The 16141-nt window shown below is 54.2% G+C and overlaps 1 protein-coding gene across 2 annotated transcripts in view; it reads left to right on the forward strand.

Annotated features, from left to right (window-relative positions):
• Nucleotides 1–16141, forward strand: part of ASIC1 (acid sensing ion channel subunit 1) — a 114312-nt gene that overhangs the window by 79903 nt on the left and 18268 nt on the right. Inside the window, exon 1 of one of the 2 annotated variants that reach the window (XM_077838509.1) lies at nucleotides 8097–8222. The exons of the other annotated variant lie outside the window; for it this stretch is intronic. Coding sequence (XP_077694635.1) covers nucleotides 8145–8222 — 78 coding nt within the window. The 5' untranslated portion in view covers nucleotides 8097–8144. Of the gene's footprint in view, nucleotides 1–8096; nucleotides 8223–16141 lie in introns of those variants that run through there. 2 annotated transcript variants of the gene reach the window in all.

A 16141-nucleotide genomic window follows, 5' to 3' on the forward strand; every position in this document is an offset into this window, starting at 1 on the left:
GGGGGCAGGCTTCAAGGTGGGGGCTGAGTGTGCCATGGACTCAGCAGACGAGGCAGTGGGGCCAGCAGCTCCAGCAGGGATTGAAGCTGCGTACCATGGAGAAAATGTCTGGGGGCGCCCCTGGACAAGTGTGGCAGATAAGGAACAGGTCAAGCACCATAGCACTGGGGAGGTTTCCCTCAGCAAACATAGCTGGTTTGGTGCCCCAGTGCCCGGCCTGTTCTGCACAGAGCAGAGTGTATTGGGTCTGGGTGGCTCCAGAGCCCTGCTCTCCCCCCAGTCTCTCCCACCACTCACTCCTTGAGGGCTTGTTTCCTCTTCAGTCTCCCAGCAAGGCTGGGCATGAATTGAGCAGCTGCTGGCTGTTACCTCCCCATATTCCAACCCGAAGGGGAAAGAGAAGCATCTTATTAGCTCATGTTACTGATGCTCTCAGCCGCAGGAGGGGTGGAACCCAGCAGCTGGTGTCATGATAGGAACAGGGTCATGATGTCAGAGCTGGGGCCAGGAACAGTTCTCAGTGTCTCTTGATCTTCATTGTGCTGGCAAAGAAGACAAAGCAGGCCACATGACCAGAGCCACTCCAAGTCCTGGAGGGAGACATTGTGACTGAAATCCCAGCTAGCTTGAGGAGGGGCGGAGCAGAGATTCAGGCCTGACATGGACAGGAGAAGGGACCAAGATTCTCTTTCTAGGTTTGGGGCCTCTATGTCCCCTAATAACAGAAGTCTTTGCAATTCTTTACTCACCTCAGTCACATATGCAGGAGGAACTGAGGCACAGAGAGACTAAGGTACTTGCCCAGGAAGCTGGTAGCAAAGCAAGTAATTAGACCCAGATCTCCTGAGCCCCAGACTTGTGCTGCAACCACTGGACTATCTCCCTCCTTGGGTCAGATAGTGGCTGGGTTGAGGAGATGCCATGGAGATTCCCTGGTGGCTGAATCATGAGCTCGATCCAGTTCCTTGCTGGCTGCTCAGTGACAAGCAACTGGAAGTGTGTGCAGGTCATTGGAGCTCTTCACCTGAGGCTACTTCAGCCCTGGATCCAGGCTTCCTTCCATCCTGGGGACTCCAGGCCCCCAGGTTCCTCCCACCCACCCAGGGGACTCCAGGCCCCTTCCATCTGCCGCCCTCCCTGCGGACTCTTGGTCCCAGGCTTCTCCCATCCACCTGGGGCCTCTAAGAAAGCCCCCAGGCTTCTCATCCCCCCAGGACTCACCCAAGGCTCTGAGAAGTCTGTTGATAAAGGCAGGGATTCAGCCTTTTCAAGCTGAAGTTGAGGTACAAAAGCCTCCTCTGGTTCCCACACTTTGCTGCTTCTCTCCTGTCCCATCAGCTCCTGGAGCCAATCAGAACCAGCATCCGCTCTGTGCATTCCTAAGGCAGCAGCTGCCCTTGTACGGAGCTGTCCTGCGTCTTTCCTGACCCCAAGTGACTGGCAGGGGGCTGGCTCAGTGATTCCCATGCTTTGCCTCCTCCGCCCCCTCCCACAGGGCACTGGCTCAGTGATCTGCGCCTGGAATGGAAGTGGCTCCAGAAGCGCAGACTCAGGCACTTGGCTGGGGCGGCACCCAAGGTCTGCACTGGTTCTGCTTCCATGTCTATTTTTAACACCTCCCACATGCCTCCCCTCCCACTTACAAAAAATACCTTACCTGAAAAAGGGTAAAAATAACTCCTGATAAGGGAAGAGCTGGAAGGAGTTCAGAGATCCAGCCTTCTGCAGCTTAAATTAGGAACTCAGTCGCACATGCAGCCCAAGGCTCATGGAACACAGACTAGGGTTTGCAGCAACACCCTCCCCTGCAGGCCATGCGACTCTTGCTACCCAGGCCCCAGGAAATATCTGCTGCACCACGTTGTGCACGTGCCCAGAACATGCAGACAGAAATAGTGCAGCGCAGCACATAGTAGATAATGGTATTCTCAGAGAACTGGTCTGGGGCGTGTGATTCAAGACAAGGATTCATGGGTCCTTAGATCTGGGCTGCAGCCCAGTGTGTGGATGTGGGTGGCAGCCTGGCATCATTTAGTTCCTAGCAGACACATAGCTGAAAGAGTGGTTAGTTCAAGACAGAGCCCCTCACTGAGGGCCCAATCCTGCGTGGCAGCCAGAGCCTTCCTTTGCCTTCTGCATGGGAGTCAAGGGTGCTCAGTACCCCACAGAGCCAGGCCTCACAAAGTATGTAGAAGCCCTCTACATCAACATTCCACACAAAGATGGACTACAAGCTGTCAGGAACAGTATCCCCGATAATCTCACGGCAAACCTGGTGGCTGAACTTTGACTTTGTCCTCACCCATAACTATTTCATGTTTGGGGACAATGTATACCTTCAAATCAGCAGCACTGTCATGGGTACCCGCATGGCCCCACAGTATGCCAACATTTTTATGGCTGACTTAGAACAACGCTTCCTCAGCTCTCGTCCCCTAACACCCCTACTCTACTTGTGCTACATTGATGACATCTTCATCATCTGGACCCATGGAAAAGAAGCCCTTGAGGAATTCCACCATGATTTCAACAATTTCCATCCCACCATCAACCTCAGCCTGGACCAGTCCACACAAGAGATCCACTTCCTGGACACTACAGTGCTAATAAGCAATGGTCACATAAACACCACCCTATACGGGAAACCCGCTGACCGCTATTCCTACCTACATGCCTCCAGCTTTCATCCAGACCACACCACACGATCCATTGTCTACAGCCAAGCTGTACGATACAACCTCATTTGCTCCAACCTCTCAACACCTACAAGAACTCTATCAAGCATTCTTACAACTACAGTACCCACCTGCTGAAGTGAAGAAACAGATTAACAGAGCCAGAAGAGTACCCAGAAGTCACCTACTACAGGACAGGCCCAACAAAGAAAATAACAGAACGCCACTAGCCATCACCTTCAGCCCCCAACTAAAACCTCTCCAACGCATCATCAAGGATCTACAATCTATCCTGAAGGACAACCCATCACTCTCACAGATCTTGGGAGACTGGCCAGTTCTTGCCTACAGACAGCCCCCCAACCTGAAGCAAATACTCACCAGCAACCACATACCACACAACAGAACCACTAACCCAGGAACCTATCCTTGCAACAAAGCCCGTTGCCAACTGTGCCCACATATCTATTCAGGGGACACCATCATAGGGCCTAATCACATCGGCCACACTATCAGAGGCTCGTTCACCTGCACATCTACCAACGTGATATATGCCATCATGTGCCAGCAATGCCCCTCTGCCATGTACATTGGTCAAACTGGACAGTCTCTACGTAAAAGAATAAATGGACACAAATCAGACGTCAAGAATTATAACGTTCAAAAACCAGTGGGAGAACACTTGAATCTCTCTGGTCACTCGATTACAGACCTAAAAGTTGCTATTCTTCAACAAAAAAACTTCAAAAACAGACTCCAGCAAGAGACTGCTGAATTGGAATTAATTTGCAAACTGGATACAATTAACTTAGGCTTGAATAGAGACTGGGAGTGGATGGGTCATTACTCAAAGTAAAACTATTTCCCCATGTGTGTATGGCAACACCCATTGTTTCATGTTCTCTATGTATATAAATCTCCCCACTGTATTGTCCACTGAATGTATCCGATGAAGTGAGCTGTAGCTCACGAAAGCTTATGCTCAAATAAATTTGTTAGTCTCTAAGGTGCCACAAGTACTCTTTTTACACTTCAGTAAAATGCACAGCTGGCCCATGTCAGCTGATGTGGGCTGCTGGACTCTACTATTGCCATGTGGATGTTCTGGCTTGGGTCCCAGAGCCCGGGCTCCAGCCCAGTCCGAATGCCTGTATTACACCTTTGTAGCCCCATGAGCCTGAGTCAGCTGGCGCAGGCCAGCCAAGGGCATTTAAACTCAGTATAGATACATCCAATGAGGAGCTGCAATGGACATGCTCTGGACCTAGCTTTGTCAGGATTCATCCAAGAGACAGACGCCTTGAAGTGTCATCTCCCAGCTGACAAATTGTGCCAAGGTTAATGCAGGAGCTGACATTGCTCCCACCCCACCTGGGATGGGGACACTAATTAGGCAAGGGGGCACAGGTCCTGCCCTGCTGCCCTGCCTGGCTCGTTAGTGCTAAGAGCTTTTTAATTGCTGGAACCTGCCTTCAGAATATTTCTGCCATAAAGCCTGGCTAAGGTTTCAAGGGTCACCTTAGTGCTGCAAGCACTTGCCTTCCTGCTGGGCTTGGGTGTCAGCACTCCTCTTGTCTGGGGTAACCTGAGCCTACGTGCTAAGTGAGCAAAGGGAGGGCAAGGGGATGGAGAAGGGTCAAAGAATAAAGCAAGGAGTGTGGGGGGAGGGCCATGAAACCTGCCTCTGGCCCCAGCTGCAGCAAGGCCTGGGCTGAAAGCCGCTTTTAGTAGATAGTGGAAGCTATATGCAGAGTCTGGGGGACATGGCTCACTGGGGCAAAGTCATCAGTGAAGTTACCCTAGGGGTGAGCTGGGCCTGTTGGGGCTAGCAGAAGAAGGTCACTCACCCCTGTGCAGTGCCCAGTGGAATCAGTGGGGTGGGGGTGGCATATGCCAGAGGAGAATTTGGCACATTGGGCTGGGATCATGCCCAGTGCTTGAAAGGCATAGGACTGGGAACTGCGTGGGCCAGGTTCCCTGCAGGACCAGGTGAACCTGTTCTCTCTCCCCCACTCCCTCCCTCCCCTCCACTCAGTGCGCACAAGGGGTGTGTGGGCAGTAAATCCAGTGCTGCCCAAGCAAGCAGTAAATCGCTGTGAGTTGTTTAAGCTGAGTAGAAAGTCTGGTTAATGGCTCCCACTGATGATGGAGTGCTTTCATTACAGCTTTGGCTCTTCCAGCCCTCTTAAGGGAGTCCTCCTTTCAATTATTTACAAGAAAAGGCATTAAATCTTTACCCCTGCCCTGTTTGCAGGTGTTGGATTGTTCCATCCTCTGCAGCACCTCTCCTCCAACAGGCCTTTAAGGTTCTGTCCTGCTATGGCATCAGTGTCTCAGTGTGATGAGCCCAGTGCTTTGGGCAAGGCATGGCTGCTAGATAAAGAACATGTTCCACCCTGAGAGGACACCTACCTTTGGCATGGTAAAGCCCTTATCTCTGGTGGGTACTGAGCCCCAATTACTGTGGTGTCCAAGTGCTGCACCGCCTGTAACAGATCTATTCTCATGCTCCCTGGGGAGGCAGGGCATGGCTATGGTACAGCTCGGGGAGTGGGGCACAGAGAATCTGTGGCAGAGTTAGGAATTGAACTTGGGTTTTCTGAGTTCTAGGCTAGGGCTGTGACCACTGAGCCATTCTTTCTCCCCCCCAACATGTGCCCCCCACCCCACCTCACCCCCCAGGTCACAATCCCAGGCTGGTAAGGAAAGGAAATGGGTTACTAGTACCTCCTTTCCCATCTCTGCCCCTTGGCCTTGGCAGCTATGCTTTGAGGGCAGGAATCCTGTCCTTATGAGTGGGGCAAACTGGAACCTGGCTCAGAGCTACTCAGAGAAAATGCAGTCATGGTGGAATTAATTGCAAGAGTTTCCCATTTGTTTCTTTTCTTCCCCCTCAATGAGGCAGGTTGTCAAGTGTATAGTGGATGTCTCAGGAGATTGCTGTAGCAGAAAAGAGAAGGGGTGGGACTTCAGAGCCAGAGGTCTCCCCAGGCTGCACTCTGAGGACCATGCCAAGCCATTCTGGATCCCCTCTATCTCCCCCCTGCTGACCCACCTCTAGCACTGCCAGCGCCTGGTTCGGTCATCCCCAGGTAGGGCCTCCCCATGAGCAGTGGCTGCTGAACTGGCTCCAGCAATGGTGCAAGCTGCTCAGGGTAAACTGGGGACAAGGGGGGATCCCCTCCACATGCATCACTGGGAATAATGGGGAATCCCCATACCCACCACTGAGAACAGGGGAGATGCTGAATGCCACGCTCTCTTGAGAATCTGGCCCTAGGCTAGTCCATGGAAGAGCTGAGCTAGAGCTCAGCTCCCCCGACTCCTGCCTTAATGTTCTAAGTGTCACAGTTGGGGAAAGTGAGGCACAGAAGGAGATCTCTCTTTTCATAGACAGTGCTTGAGGGTGCAGCCCCCACACTCCCCTTGGCTGAATCCCTGTTTGTAGATGAGCCCTCTCTTTGGCCGAGCTCAGAGAATGGCAGCACTGACCAGATGTGTGTTCAGGTTATACCAGACCCAAGGCTTTCATCACCATTCTCCCCCTTGCCATGGGGCTGGAGTAGAAAGCAGGACTGGGTTTCTGGGTGCAGGCCTCCCAGTGGGTGTGTTGAGTGGGTATGCTGAGGACTTGACCCTCTTACCCAGATGCTAAGGAGGGGAGGCAGCCCATGAGCAGTGAAGCCAGAGGGATGAGCTGTGTCCACTTCATGCTGAGTTAACATCACCCAAACGGCCAGTTTCCCGGCCTGCTCTCTCAGGCCTGCAAGTTGCTGCCTGTTTAGACATTTCCCATCCCTCTTGGGTTAGGCAGCCGCGACTGCGGTGCAAGAAACAGGCTGGAAATTACTCTGTGGCCACATCAGACTCCTCTTCTAATGGTCTGAGTGCAGGGAAGGCAAACCACAGGCAAGGCTCTGCATGGGAGGAGGCACTGCCATGAGGTAGGCTGCAGATCAGAATAAAAGGAGCTTCTTTCTCAGCTGGGCTATTGCAGCTTCCCTGGTGCCGGCTCTCCAGGTCCTGCTGCCACCCCCTTACAGCACAAGCACCTCGGTCCCTGCACTTTCTTCCCCATTCATTTTAGGATCCACCTTAAAATTGCCCTCCAAGACTCATGGCAGCTGCCCCCTCTGCTCACCTAGCATCACTTTCTTCCTGCTTTTGGGTGGGGTGTGCCCCATACCCTGAGACTGTAGCAGATTTGGGAAGCCCCTGTGTACAGGGAAGGTCCAGGGCATGGTTGAGATGCTTTGTGTCCTGCAAGGGCAGCAGAAATCCAGCTTCCCAGCACAAGGCACCAACTTGATTGGTTTATGGCCAGAGGATTCTCTGTGGTATGAATCCCACACACTGTGGTTTGGGCTCTCTGGGTCCCGTATTCTCTGTAGTGTGAACTCCAGACATTGTGTTCTGGGCTCGGTGGGTCCCGTATTCTCTCTGGCTCTGGACGCTTTTTGATAAACAGTTGTGAGGTGTTAGAACAGGCTGAGACATGGTGGGTTCGGGAAACAACCTGCCACTGGGAAGATGGGGCCTGGATGCATCGGACTCTCAGGGGCTGCCAGGCTGGACTGTGTCCCTCCCCCCGGCCCTCATCACCTCTTCCACCGGCTCGAGGACAAGGAACGCTGATCAATTATTCAGCAGGCCCAGTCTCTGCTGGCCGGGCTGATTGCAGCACTGGGCTGTAGGACTCCGTGCTCACACACCCGCATGCAATCGTCCGGAGCTGGCAGCCACACAGGAGTGCTGCAACTCGGCTCAGAGCTCAGGGGATCGGGAGCTCCCAACTTGTTAGCAAATTGAGCAGCGAAGCTTTTGGAGCCAGCAACACTTTTCTTCTTTGCCCTGCCAGCCACAATCCGGACCAGTTTCCTCTCGGGGCTGGGTGGGAGCCCTGCAGAACTCCCGCTCACTCATCTTCCTCCCATCCCCTTCTCTCTCGCTTCTCCGACAATATCTCATTTGTCCCTTTCTCTCCTCCAGGCTCTTCTCTCTTCCCTTTTTCTCTCTGTGTCTCCACTTCTCCCTTTGCCACCCCCTGTCTCCATCTGGTCACTCTAATTTCCTCTCTCTCTCCCCCTCTCCTCCCTGCTTTTTCATTCAACTTTCCTTTCCCTCTGTCCTCCCTATCTCTCTCTCCTGCTCTCATATCTTTCTTCCTTTGTCCCTCAAGAGGGTTAGACCAAAGCCTTTGAGGACCCCCTGGCCAGCAACGGAACAAGGAGGGGTGGGGAGGGGCAGGACCCCCCCTCCTGCAGGATGCCCATCCAGATATTCTGCACCATCTCCTTCTCCTCCAGCGAAGAGAGGCATGGAGACAGCGGGGCTATGGGGCGAGGAGATGACAGCGTGGACGAGATCCTTTATGGTCAGGAGGAGGATGAAGAGGAGGAGGAGAGGACGGCCACTGACATTGTGGCTTTTGCCAGCAGCTGCACGCTGCATGGAGCCAGCCACATCTTCATGGAGGACGGCTTCAGGGCACGGCAGATGTTCTGGGCACTGGCCTTCCTGCTCTCCCTCTCCATGTTCCTCTACCAAGTGGCTGACCGCATCATCTACTACCTGGAGTACCACCATGTCACGCAGCTGGATGAGCAGAATAGCCCCAAGATGACCTTTCCAGCCATCACCTTCTGCAATATCAACCTCCTGCGGATTTCGCAGCTCAGCCAGGAGGACTGGCTCTACATTGCGCCCCTGGTGAAGCCCCTGGTGGCGTATGAGAGCATGGTGGAGCTGGGCTTCCCCCTGGCCCAGCTCAGCCCTGAGGCCTTTGAGCAGCCCCTGAACATGTACAACTTCTACAACCGCACCTGCCATCAGCTGGAGGACATGCTGCTGAGCTGCAGCTACCAAGGGGCTGAGTGTGGGCCAGAGGACTTCTCTGTGGTGAGTAAGCCCCACTCCTGCCAGGAGCTTTTGGCCCCTTCAGTAATGTGGGGAAGGACAAACCCAGCAGGGAGCCAAGGGGCAGCTACCCTGCCAGCAGGTCTCTGTCCTTGGGCCTGTCCTGGCTAGCCTGTTTGTCTCTCAGCTGTGCCAGTATGACAGGATCCATGTGTTGATAAACAGCACTGGGCACCTGTTATCATGGGCATAGACCATGCCATTCTGGGGCAAGGCAGTGGCATTGAGCTTTGGCAGGAACCTTGCCACCTGGGGAACCTGAACAGACACAAGGATCTGGCTGAGTGGTGTTTGCAGAATTATGTTTATGGGGCTCAAATATCATAGAATCATAGAATATCAGGGTTGGAAGGGACCTCAGGAGGTCATCTAGTCCAACCTGCTGCTCAAAGCAGGGCCAATCCCCAATTTTTGCCCCAGATCCCTAAATGGCCCCCTCAAGGATTGAACTCACAACCCTGGGTTTAGCAGGCCAATGCTCAAACCACTGAGCTATCCCTCCCCCCAAGACTTGCTCTTTGCTTAATTTCCACCATTAAGGAGCTCATGCACCACGAGGAGACCTGGTCCTCAGTGCAGTTGTGGCCCCATAAATGGCTCCCTGCAGCAGAGCGGACTGTTACAGCAGTTTTGCTCTTTCCCCTACCTCTATCGGAGCCCATGTGCCTTTGCTGTAGCTCCCTCATTGGGGACTGAGGCCTCATTCCATCAGGTCTGGTGCGGAGGAGGGACTGTCTGCCCCAGAGTGTGGGGTCTGCTAAGACAGATGTACTAGCTGCTAAGATGAGCATCTAGTTCTAAATTCTGGCAGCCAGGGGCCCTGGCTCAGGTTGGCCCTTCATATGTCTCATGCCACTCCCTTGGTGCTGTGACTCGTGCCAGCTGGGCCCGCAGGCTCCCCACGTGGCAGGCAAACTGCTTGCTGCAATTAAAATGCTCCATGTGTAACAGGCAGAAATCATGACCTGAACTAACAGTAAATGGGTTGGAGAGGTGGGGGAGGGATGCAGGAGAAGTGAAGGCAGGGAGCGATTGTCAGCTGTCTGACTGGAGCGAGTTCGATGACTGAAATGTTATTTCTCTTTATCAGCTGCCTGGTGTCAGCTGGCAGGGAGGCATCCCTGTGGAATGCCCCAGTGTTGATGCCCCAGAGGTAGCAGGCAGGGAGCGCTGGGTCCGGGGCTCTATAGGAGCAGGGCTGTTAATGCCGCAGTGGTGGCTGGGTGTTGGGTCCAGGGCCCTATACGAGCAGGGCTGTTGATGTCCCAGGGGTGGCTGGCAAGGAGCATCTTGTAGGGGGCCCTGTAGAAGTGGGGAGCCTATGGCCTGAAAATCACAACACTTACGATTTCCAAAGGCAGAAGTTCAGAGGGACCAACTGGTATCAGAAGATACCCAGAGCCTTTCCTCAGGGATTCCTGGGCCCCATCCCACCAGGCTGGCGGGGACTGGAAGCCATCCCCTGCCCGTCTCTCTGTGGAGGTAGTGCCTACAGGGCTATCTCCTGTCATCTCTCTATAGGAGTGCCATGGGGAAACATCTCCCTCCTCCCACCTTTCTATAGGCCGTCCATTGGGGATACGGCGTCTCAGCCCCTCAGGCTCCCACTGGAGTCAGGCTTCCTCCTATGGCTGCAGCGCAGGGGCTGGGCTCCTTCAGCGTGTTCTTATGCCAGAGCAGATACAATCAGCAGTAACAGGCTAGGCTGTGTCCAAACACAGTCAGTGGGGTGGATGAGAGGCACTTTCTCATTTGCTCAGTCGGGGACAGTTGGATATTTCAGCATATGGAAGCTCTGTCTTTGCAGCAGCCTCTGGGTCTCATGGGCATCCAGCTCTGGGGTGCGCTAAGATGGCCCCACCCACAGGGGGACTGGGAAACTGGGACTCAGTCCTGGAGAAAATCAGAGTGTGTGTGTGTCTCTGCACCCCACTGCCCTCTGCTGGCTGGAATCAGAGCAGCTCAGCTGTGTGTCATAGTCCCTATATTAATAACAGTGAATGGAGAGTTTCCTTTAGCTCGGGTGCCCAGGTGTGTGCTTTTAAAGAAGAAGGTCCTGAGATTCTATCCCTGCAAACAACCACAATCAACTTCTTGGTCAGGCTATGGGATGCAGCCAAGGCTCCATGTACTGGGCGGTTCCTGGGTCCGAAATCCTACCACAGATTCCTGGCTTCTCTGGGAAAGACAGGAGATTCAGAATTGTAGGGACATAAATGTCACACTCAGTGCAGCAGTCCCTACCCTCCCAGACCCCAGGCAACACGCCCCGCCCCTGCCCTGAACAACAGGCTCCGCACAGTCCCTTCGGGATTTATGTGTCTGTTAATTTCACCCTTCTCCCCATGAACTGACTGTATGTAACTGCATCACAGATGTTGTTGGGATAGGGAGGCCAGAGGTCTTGGGATCCAAGGAGGGGGCAGCTGCGGAGTTTGGCATAGGGAGACTGGGGTGGGGCAGTTTGGAATTGTGGGATTACCACATTCGCTAAATGCTGCTACTAAATCTACCAGCAATTAAATTGTTAACCATGCTGCCATTTCAGCAGACATCATTAAGTTTCAGAGTTAACCACCTATTGCGCTGAATGGGATCGCTCACGCCTCTCAGTGCTGCTGTTCTCTTTGCAGGCTCTGGCAGGTGTCGCTGCATTGATTCCTTTCCAACCAGAAAGGCTAGAAACATTTTTGTTGTTCTTGTTTTTAAACAGTGAAATCTTTGCCTCTCAAAGCCAGGCAAATTCTGGGCGCGGCGGGTGTTGTGGGGACAGTGAGCAGAGACATGGGGTCTCAGCACCCAGAGCCATTGCCACTGAGGCAAGCTGCTTGACTTTGGTTTGGATTTACTCATGCGTGGAGGTTTCTTTTTTGTTCCCAGGGCCCTACATGTCTCTGTCCTGGCTATGAACCTGCTCCTTGCCATCTGGAATAGTTTTTTAAATGCCTTTGCCTCCCTGTTCACCGCTCACAAACTGCTTCCCATTTAGCCATGCTGCATGTGCCCGAATGCTCCCCTTCCATGGGCCAAGCAGATACTTGAGATGGCTGGTCGATAGCTCAGCCTCCTGGGCAAGGTCGGACGTGGCCGGGCGAGGCAGACACTGATACGCTCACCAGGAGTTCAGGCAGAGACAAAGAGGACAAGGGAGGGGTAGTTTTGAGGACAGCTTTGCCCCGCAATCCTTGGTGGGCGACGAAGCCTGGAAGCTAGGGGGCACTCTGCACTGACACGTTTTAGGGGCATCTGTGACTTGATGCAAGTTATGGTGGGAATTCACCAGATGGCGCTAGAACATCCTGTGTGTTCCGTCTCTGTTAGCGTGATCCTATGAAGCATTGGCCTTGTGGCCCCTTTTGGAGCTGGGTACCAGGAAAGCAGGGACTTGGGACTGGTGTTATCCCAGGGAATGCAGGGGGAGTTTGGCTGCGAGTGCCAGTTGGGGATATGGCATGTGCTGGGGGTGCTGGAGAGTCTGGCATCTGGGAGCAGGGATTAGAGCAGGGGCCTGGATTGAGGTGAGGGTGTTGGAGCATCTGGGAGCAGGGGTTAGAGCAGGGGCCTGGATTGAGGTGAGGGTGTTGGAGGAGCAGGGATTAGAGCAGGGACCTGGATTGAGGTGAGGGTGTTGGAGGAGCAGGGATTAGAGCAGGGACCTGGATTGAGGTGAGGGTGTTGGAGGAGCAGGGATTAGAGCAGGGGCCTGAATTGAGGTGAGGGTGTTGGAGGAGCAGGGGTTAGAGCAGGGGCCTGGATTGAGGTGAGGGTGTTGGAGGAGCAGGGATTAGAGCAGGGACCTGGATTGAGGTGAGGGTGTTGGAGGAGCAGGGGTTAGAGCAGAGGTGCTGGATTGAGGTGAGGGTGTTGGAGGAGCAGGGATTAGAGCAGGGGCCTGCATTGAGATGAGGGTGTTGGAGGAGCAGGGATTAGAGCAGGGGCCTGGATTGAGGTGAGGGTCTTGGAGGAGCAGGGGTTAGAGCAGGGGCCTGGATTGAGGTGAGGGTGTTGGAGGAGCAGGGATTAGAGCAGGGACCTGGATTGAGGTGAGGGTGTTGGAGGAGCAGGGATTAGAGCAGGGACCTGGATTGAGGTGAGGGTGTTGGAGGAGTAGGGATTAGAGCAGGGGCCTGGGTTGAGGTGAGGGTGTTGGAGGAGCAGGGATTAGAGCAGGGGCCTGGATTGAGGTGAGGGTGTTGGAGGAGCAGGGGTTAGAGCAGGGGCCTGGATTGAGGTGAGGGTGTTGGAGGAGCAGGGATTAGAGCAGGGACCTGGATTGAGGTGAGGGTGTTGGAGGAGCAGGGATTAGAGCAGAGGTGCTGGATTAAGGTGGGGGTGTTGGAGCATCTGGGAGCAGGGATTAGAGCAGGGGTGCTGGATTGAGGTGAGGGTGTTGGAGGAGCAGGGATTAGAGCAGGGGCCTGGATTGAGGTGAGGGTGTTGGAGGAGCAGGGATTAGAGTAGGGGCCTGGATTGAGGTGAGGGTGTTGGAGGAGCAGGGATTAGAGGAGGGGCCTGGATTGAGGTGAGGGTGTTGGAGGAGCAGGGATTAGAGCAGGGGCCTGGATTGAGGTGAGGGTGTTGGAGGAGCAGGGATTAGAGCAGGGGCCTGGATTGAGGTGAGGGTGTTGGAGGAGTAGGGATTAGAGCAGGGGCCTGGATTGAGGTGAGGGTGTTGGAGGAGCAGGGATTAGAGCAGGGGCCTGGTTTGAGGTGAGGGTGTTGGAGGAGCAGGGGTTAGAGCAGGGGCCTGGATTGAGGTGAGGGTGTTGGAGGAGCAGGGATTAGAGCAGGGGCCTGGATTGAGGTGAGGGTGTTGGAGGAGCAGGGATTAGAGCAGAGGTGCTGGATTAAGGTGGGGGTGTTGGAGCATCTGGGAGCAGGGATTAGAGCAGGGGTGCTGGATTGAGGTGAGGGTGTTGGTGGAGCAGGGATTAGAGCAGGGGCCTGGATTGAGGTGAGGGTGTTGGAGGAGCAGGGATTAGAGTAGGGGCCTGGATTGAGGTGAGGGTGTTGGAGGAGCAGGGGTTAGAGCAGGGGTGCTGGATTGAAGTGGGGATTTGGAATCAGGGATTAGAGCTTTCCTGGCTCCAACTATGCGCTGAGCAGAGGTCTCAGCAGAGTTGCCCTCAGCAATACCCAGATCCTTTTTAGAGCCCTGGGTTTCCTGAGGAGTTCAAATCTCCCCGCCAGTGTGTGTTACTTTGCATTTGTGGGACTCACATCTGAGACTGAAGGCTAAGCTTCCTATGATGATCCCTCCTTCATGAGGCACCCTGGAGCCAGCAAGCAGGAATTTGCTGCCCAAGGAGGCTGCAGACAGGATCCCTCCTTTCTCCCTGGAGTTTCTGGCTGCATGCTGGGCTCCCAGAGAGCCTTGCCTGGCCACTGCATCTGTAGAAATCCTGCATACAACTCCCAGACTGTGGGAACAAGTCCTGGTCAAATGGAGCTTCACAGGGAATAGGGTTGGTTCTGTTGTATGCACAGAACCGTCCTTCGCCTACCAATTGGGCCCTCAGCATCTCTCTGGATCTTTGGACTGCAGAAACTGCATGTACCCTCTGTGATCACCAGGTGGTAGCACTGTCCCAAAAGCCAGCCCCACCACCACCAAGCCAGGAGATATGAAGAGCTCTTGGGGCTGTTCACAGAGGCTGGGAAGAAATCTGAGAGCAGAGATGGTTCAGCAGAGCTCTGGCAAGGCAGCGATTGACTAAGCCATTTCTATCTTCCCAAGGGCATTGTCACCGTGGCGAGCGCAGCCTTTGTCCTTCATTGTCTGGACTACTACGAGCTGGACCCCCGTCTGTGACATCCGTGCATCAAACCCCCTTCCCTATGAGCCTCTGCGAGCCAGCTGAAACCTCACTTCATGAACAGGATAGGCCTGATGCTGGGGCATAGCGCTGACAACCATGGCACCAGGAGGCTGGAGGTGAGGGGCACTCAAGCTACGGGAAAGTTGGGCATCTCCTGAAGATTGATGTGGGGCAGAGGGCAGGGAGCCCTGTCTCCGGGCCTCTTGCACTTACTGTGCACTGATCCCTGTCGCTGCTTGGCTTTGTTTAGGGCACAGATGCAGCCCTGGAGTAAGTAAGCAGCAAGTCTGCTCTGCTCAGGGCAGGGTTTTGTTCGGTCTTGTCTCCACCCCCTCCTCCCCCGTCTATCTCTGTATCACTATCATACAGAGTCTGTGTGCATGTGTGCTTCTCTCTCTCTCTCTGATACATCATCTTTCCTCCCCCGCGCACACATTCACCCAGGTCAGAGGCAAGAAACCGCGCCAGTCCCTCCTTCCCTCTCTGCCTTCCCAGGTGGATGTAGGGAACCTAGGAGAGGTGCAGTCACTTGCTATGATTCATCTCTGCTGCCTGTGGCACCCCGAACCTGGGAGCCAGCACGGTGGAAGCTCCTGCCCAAGGAGGCTGCAGGCAGGATCCCAAGTGTCTGCCTCTCCCAGAGAAAGGGAGACAGGGGCTTGCTCTGGAGTAGCAGATGTGGCATGACAGCAGGGTTACCTGGAGACACAGCTGCCTCCAGACCCCATGCTCCAGGGGCTCCTTCTGCACTTTGCCTGGGAGGAAAGCAGTGAGCCGTCCGCAGAGAGCAAGTGCGGAAGGAACACAGAAAAAAGGATGCTGGAAAGGCAAAGCCAGGCATAAGAGAGGAAAGGAGGGGAGATCCTGCTTCAGGTTTGGACTTTCCCAACCCAAAAGATTGCCTCTTGTTCCTCTCCGCCTTCCTGCCTCTTTCACATTCCCTCCTTTCCCTGAGGGGCTCCCAGGGGGTATGGGAACCAGGCTGGGGTGGACATAGCATGCATCCAGCTGTCAGGGACTGAGGCTCCCTGCAGGACTTTCCCATGTCTTCTTGGACCAGACCAAGTTCCATCATGGGCTGTGGTACATCTTGTCATGCCTGCGCTGGGGGCTGGCTTTCCTGGCCTCACTGGCCCTGCTGCTTACCTAGTCATCTAACTGCATCTGCTAACTGCTCTCGTTGCCCATGAACACCAGGAAGTTCAGGAATATCAGCGAAGAACAAAGGAAAGCCTCACAGCTTCAGAACAACTCATGCAGCATGGGATCCAGCACTGAAAGGGCAGGCTGGTGTAGCGGTCCAGCATTGATGGCAGGGAGTGGGGAATAGTGGTTAGAGCATGAGGTACTGGGAGCCCAGACCCCTGGTTCTATCCCCTCCGCTTGGAGGGGTTTGGGGTCTAATGGGTAGAGCATAGGGGTCTGGGGTCCAGTTCTGGATGGGGCTATGGGTTAGGAGCCATGATTCTATTCCCTGCTCTGCTTCCTTTTCTGTAAAAAGAAAAGGAGTACTTGTGGCACCTTAGAGACTAACAAATTTATTTGAGCATAAGCTTTCGTGAACTACAGCTCACTTCATCGGATGCATTCATGTCCCCTGCCTTCCCTGGGCCTGTTTCCCCTCTGAGCCATGGGGAGAGGTGTGCCCTGCTCTGTGAAGGAAGGGAGGGTGGTGAGGCTCCTAAATGTTTGCAAACCACTTTTCATTCCTTCCATAAAAGCCACTGGAGA

Source organism: Eretmochelys imbricata, chromosome 20 (genome assembly GCF_965152235.1).
Source record: "Eretmochelys imbricata isolate rEreImb1 chromosome 20, rEreImb1.hap1, whole genome shotgun sequence".
NCBI classification, from domain to species: Eukaryota; Metazoa; Chordata; order Testudines; family Cheloniidae; genus Eretmochelys; species Eretmochelys imbricata.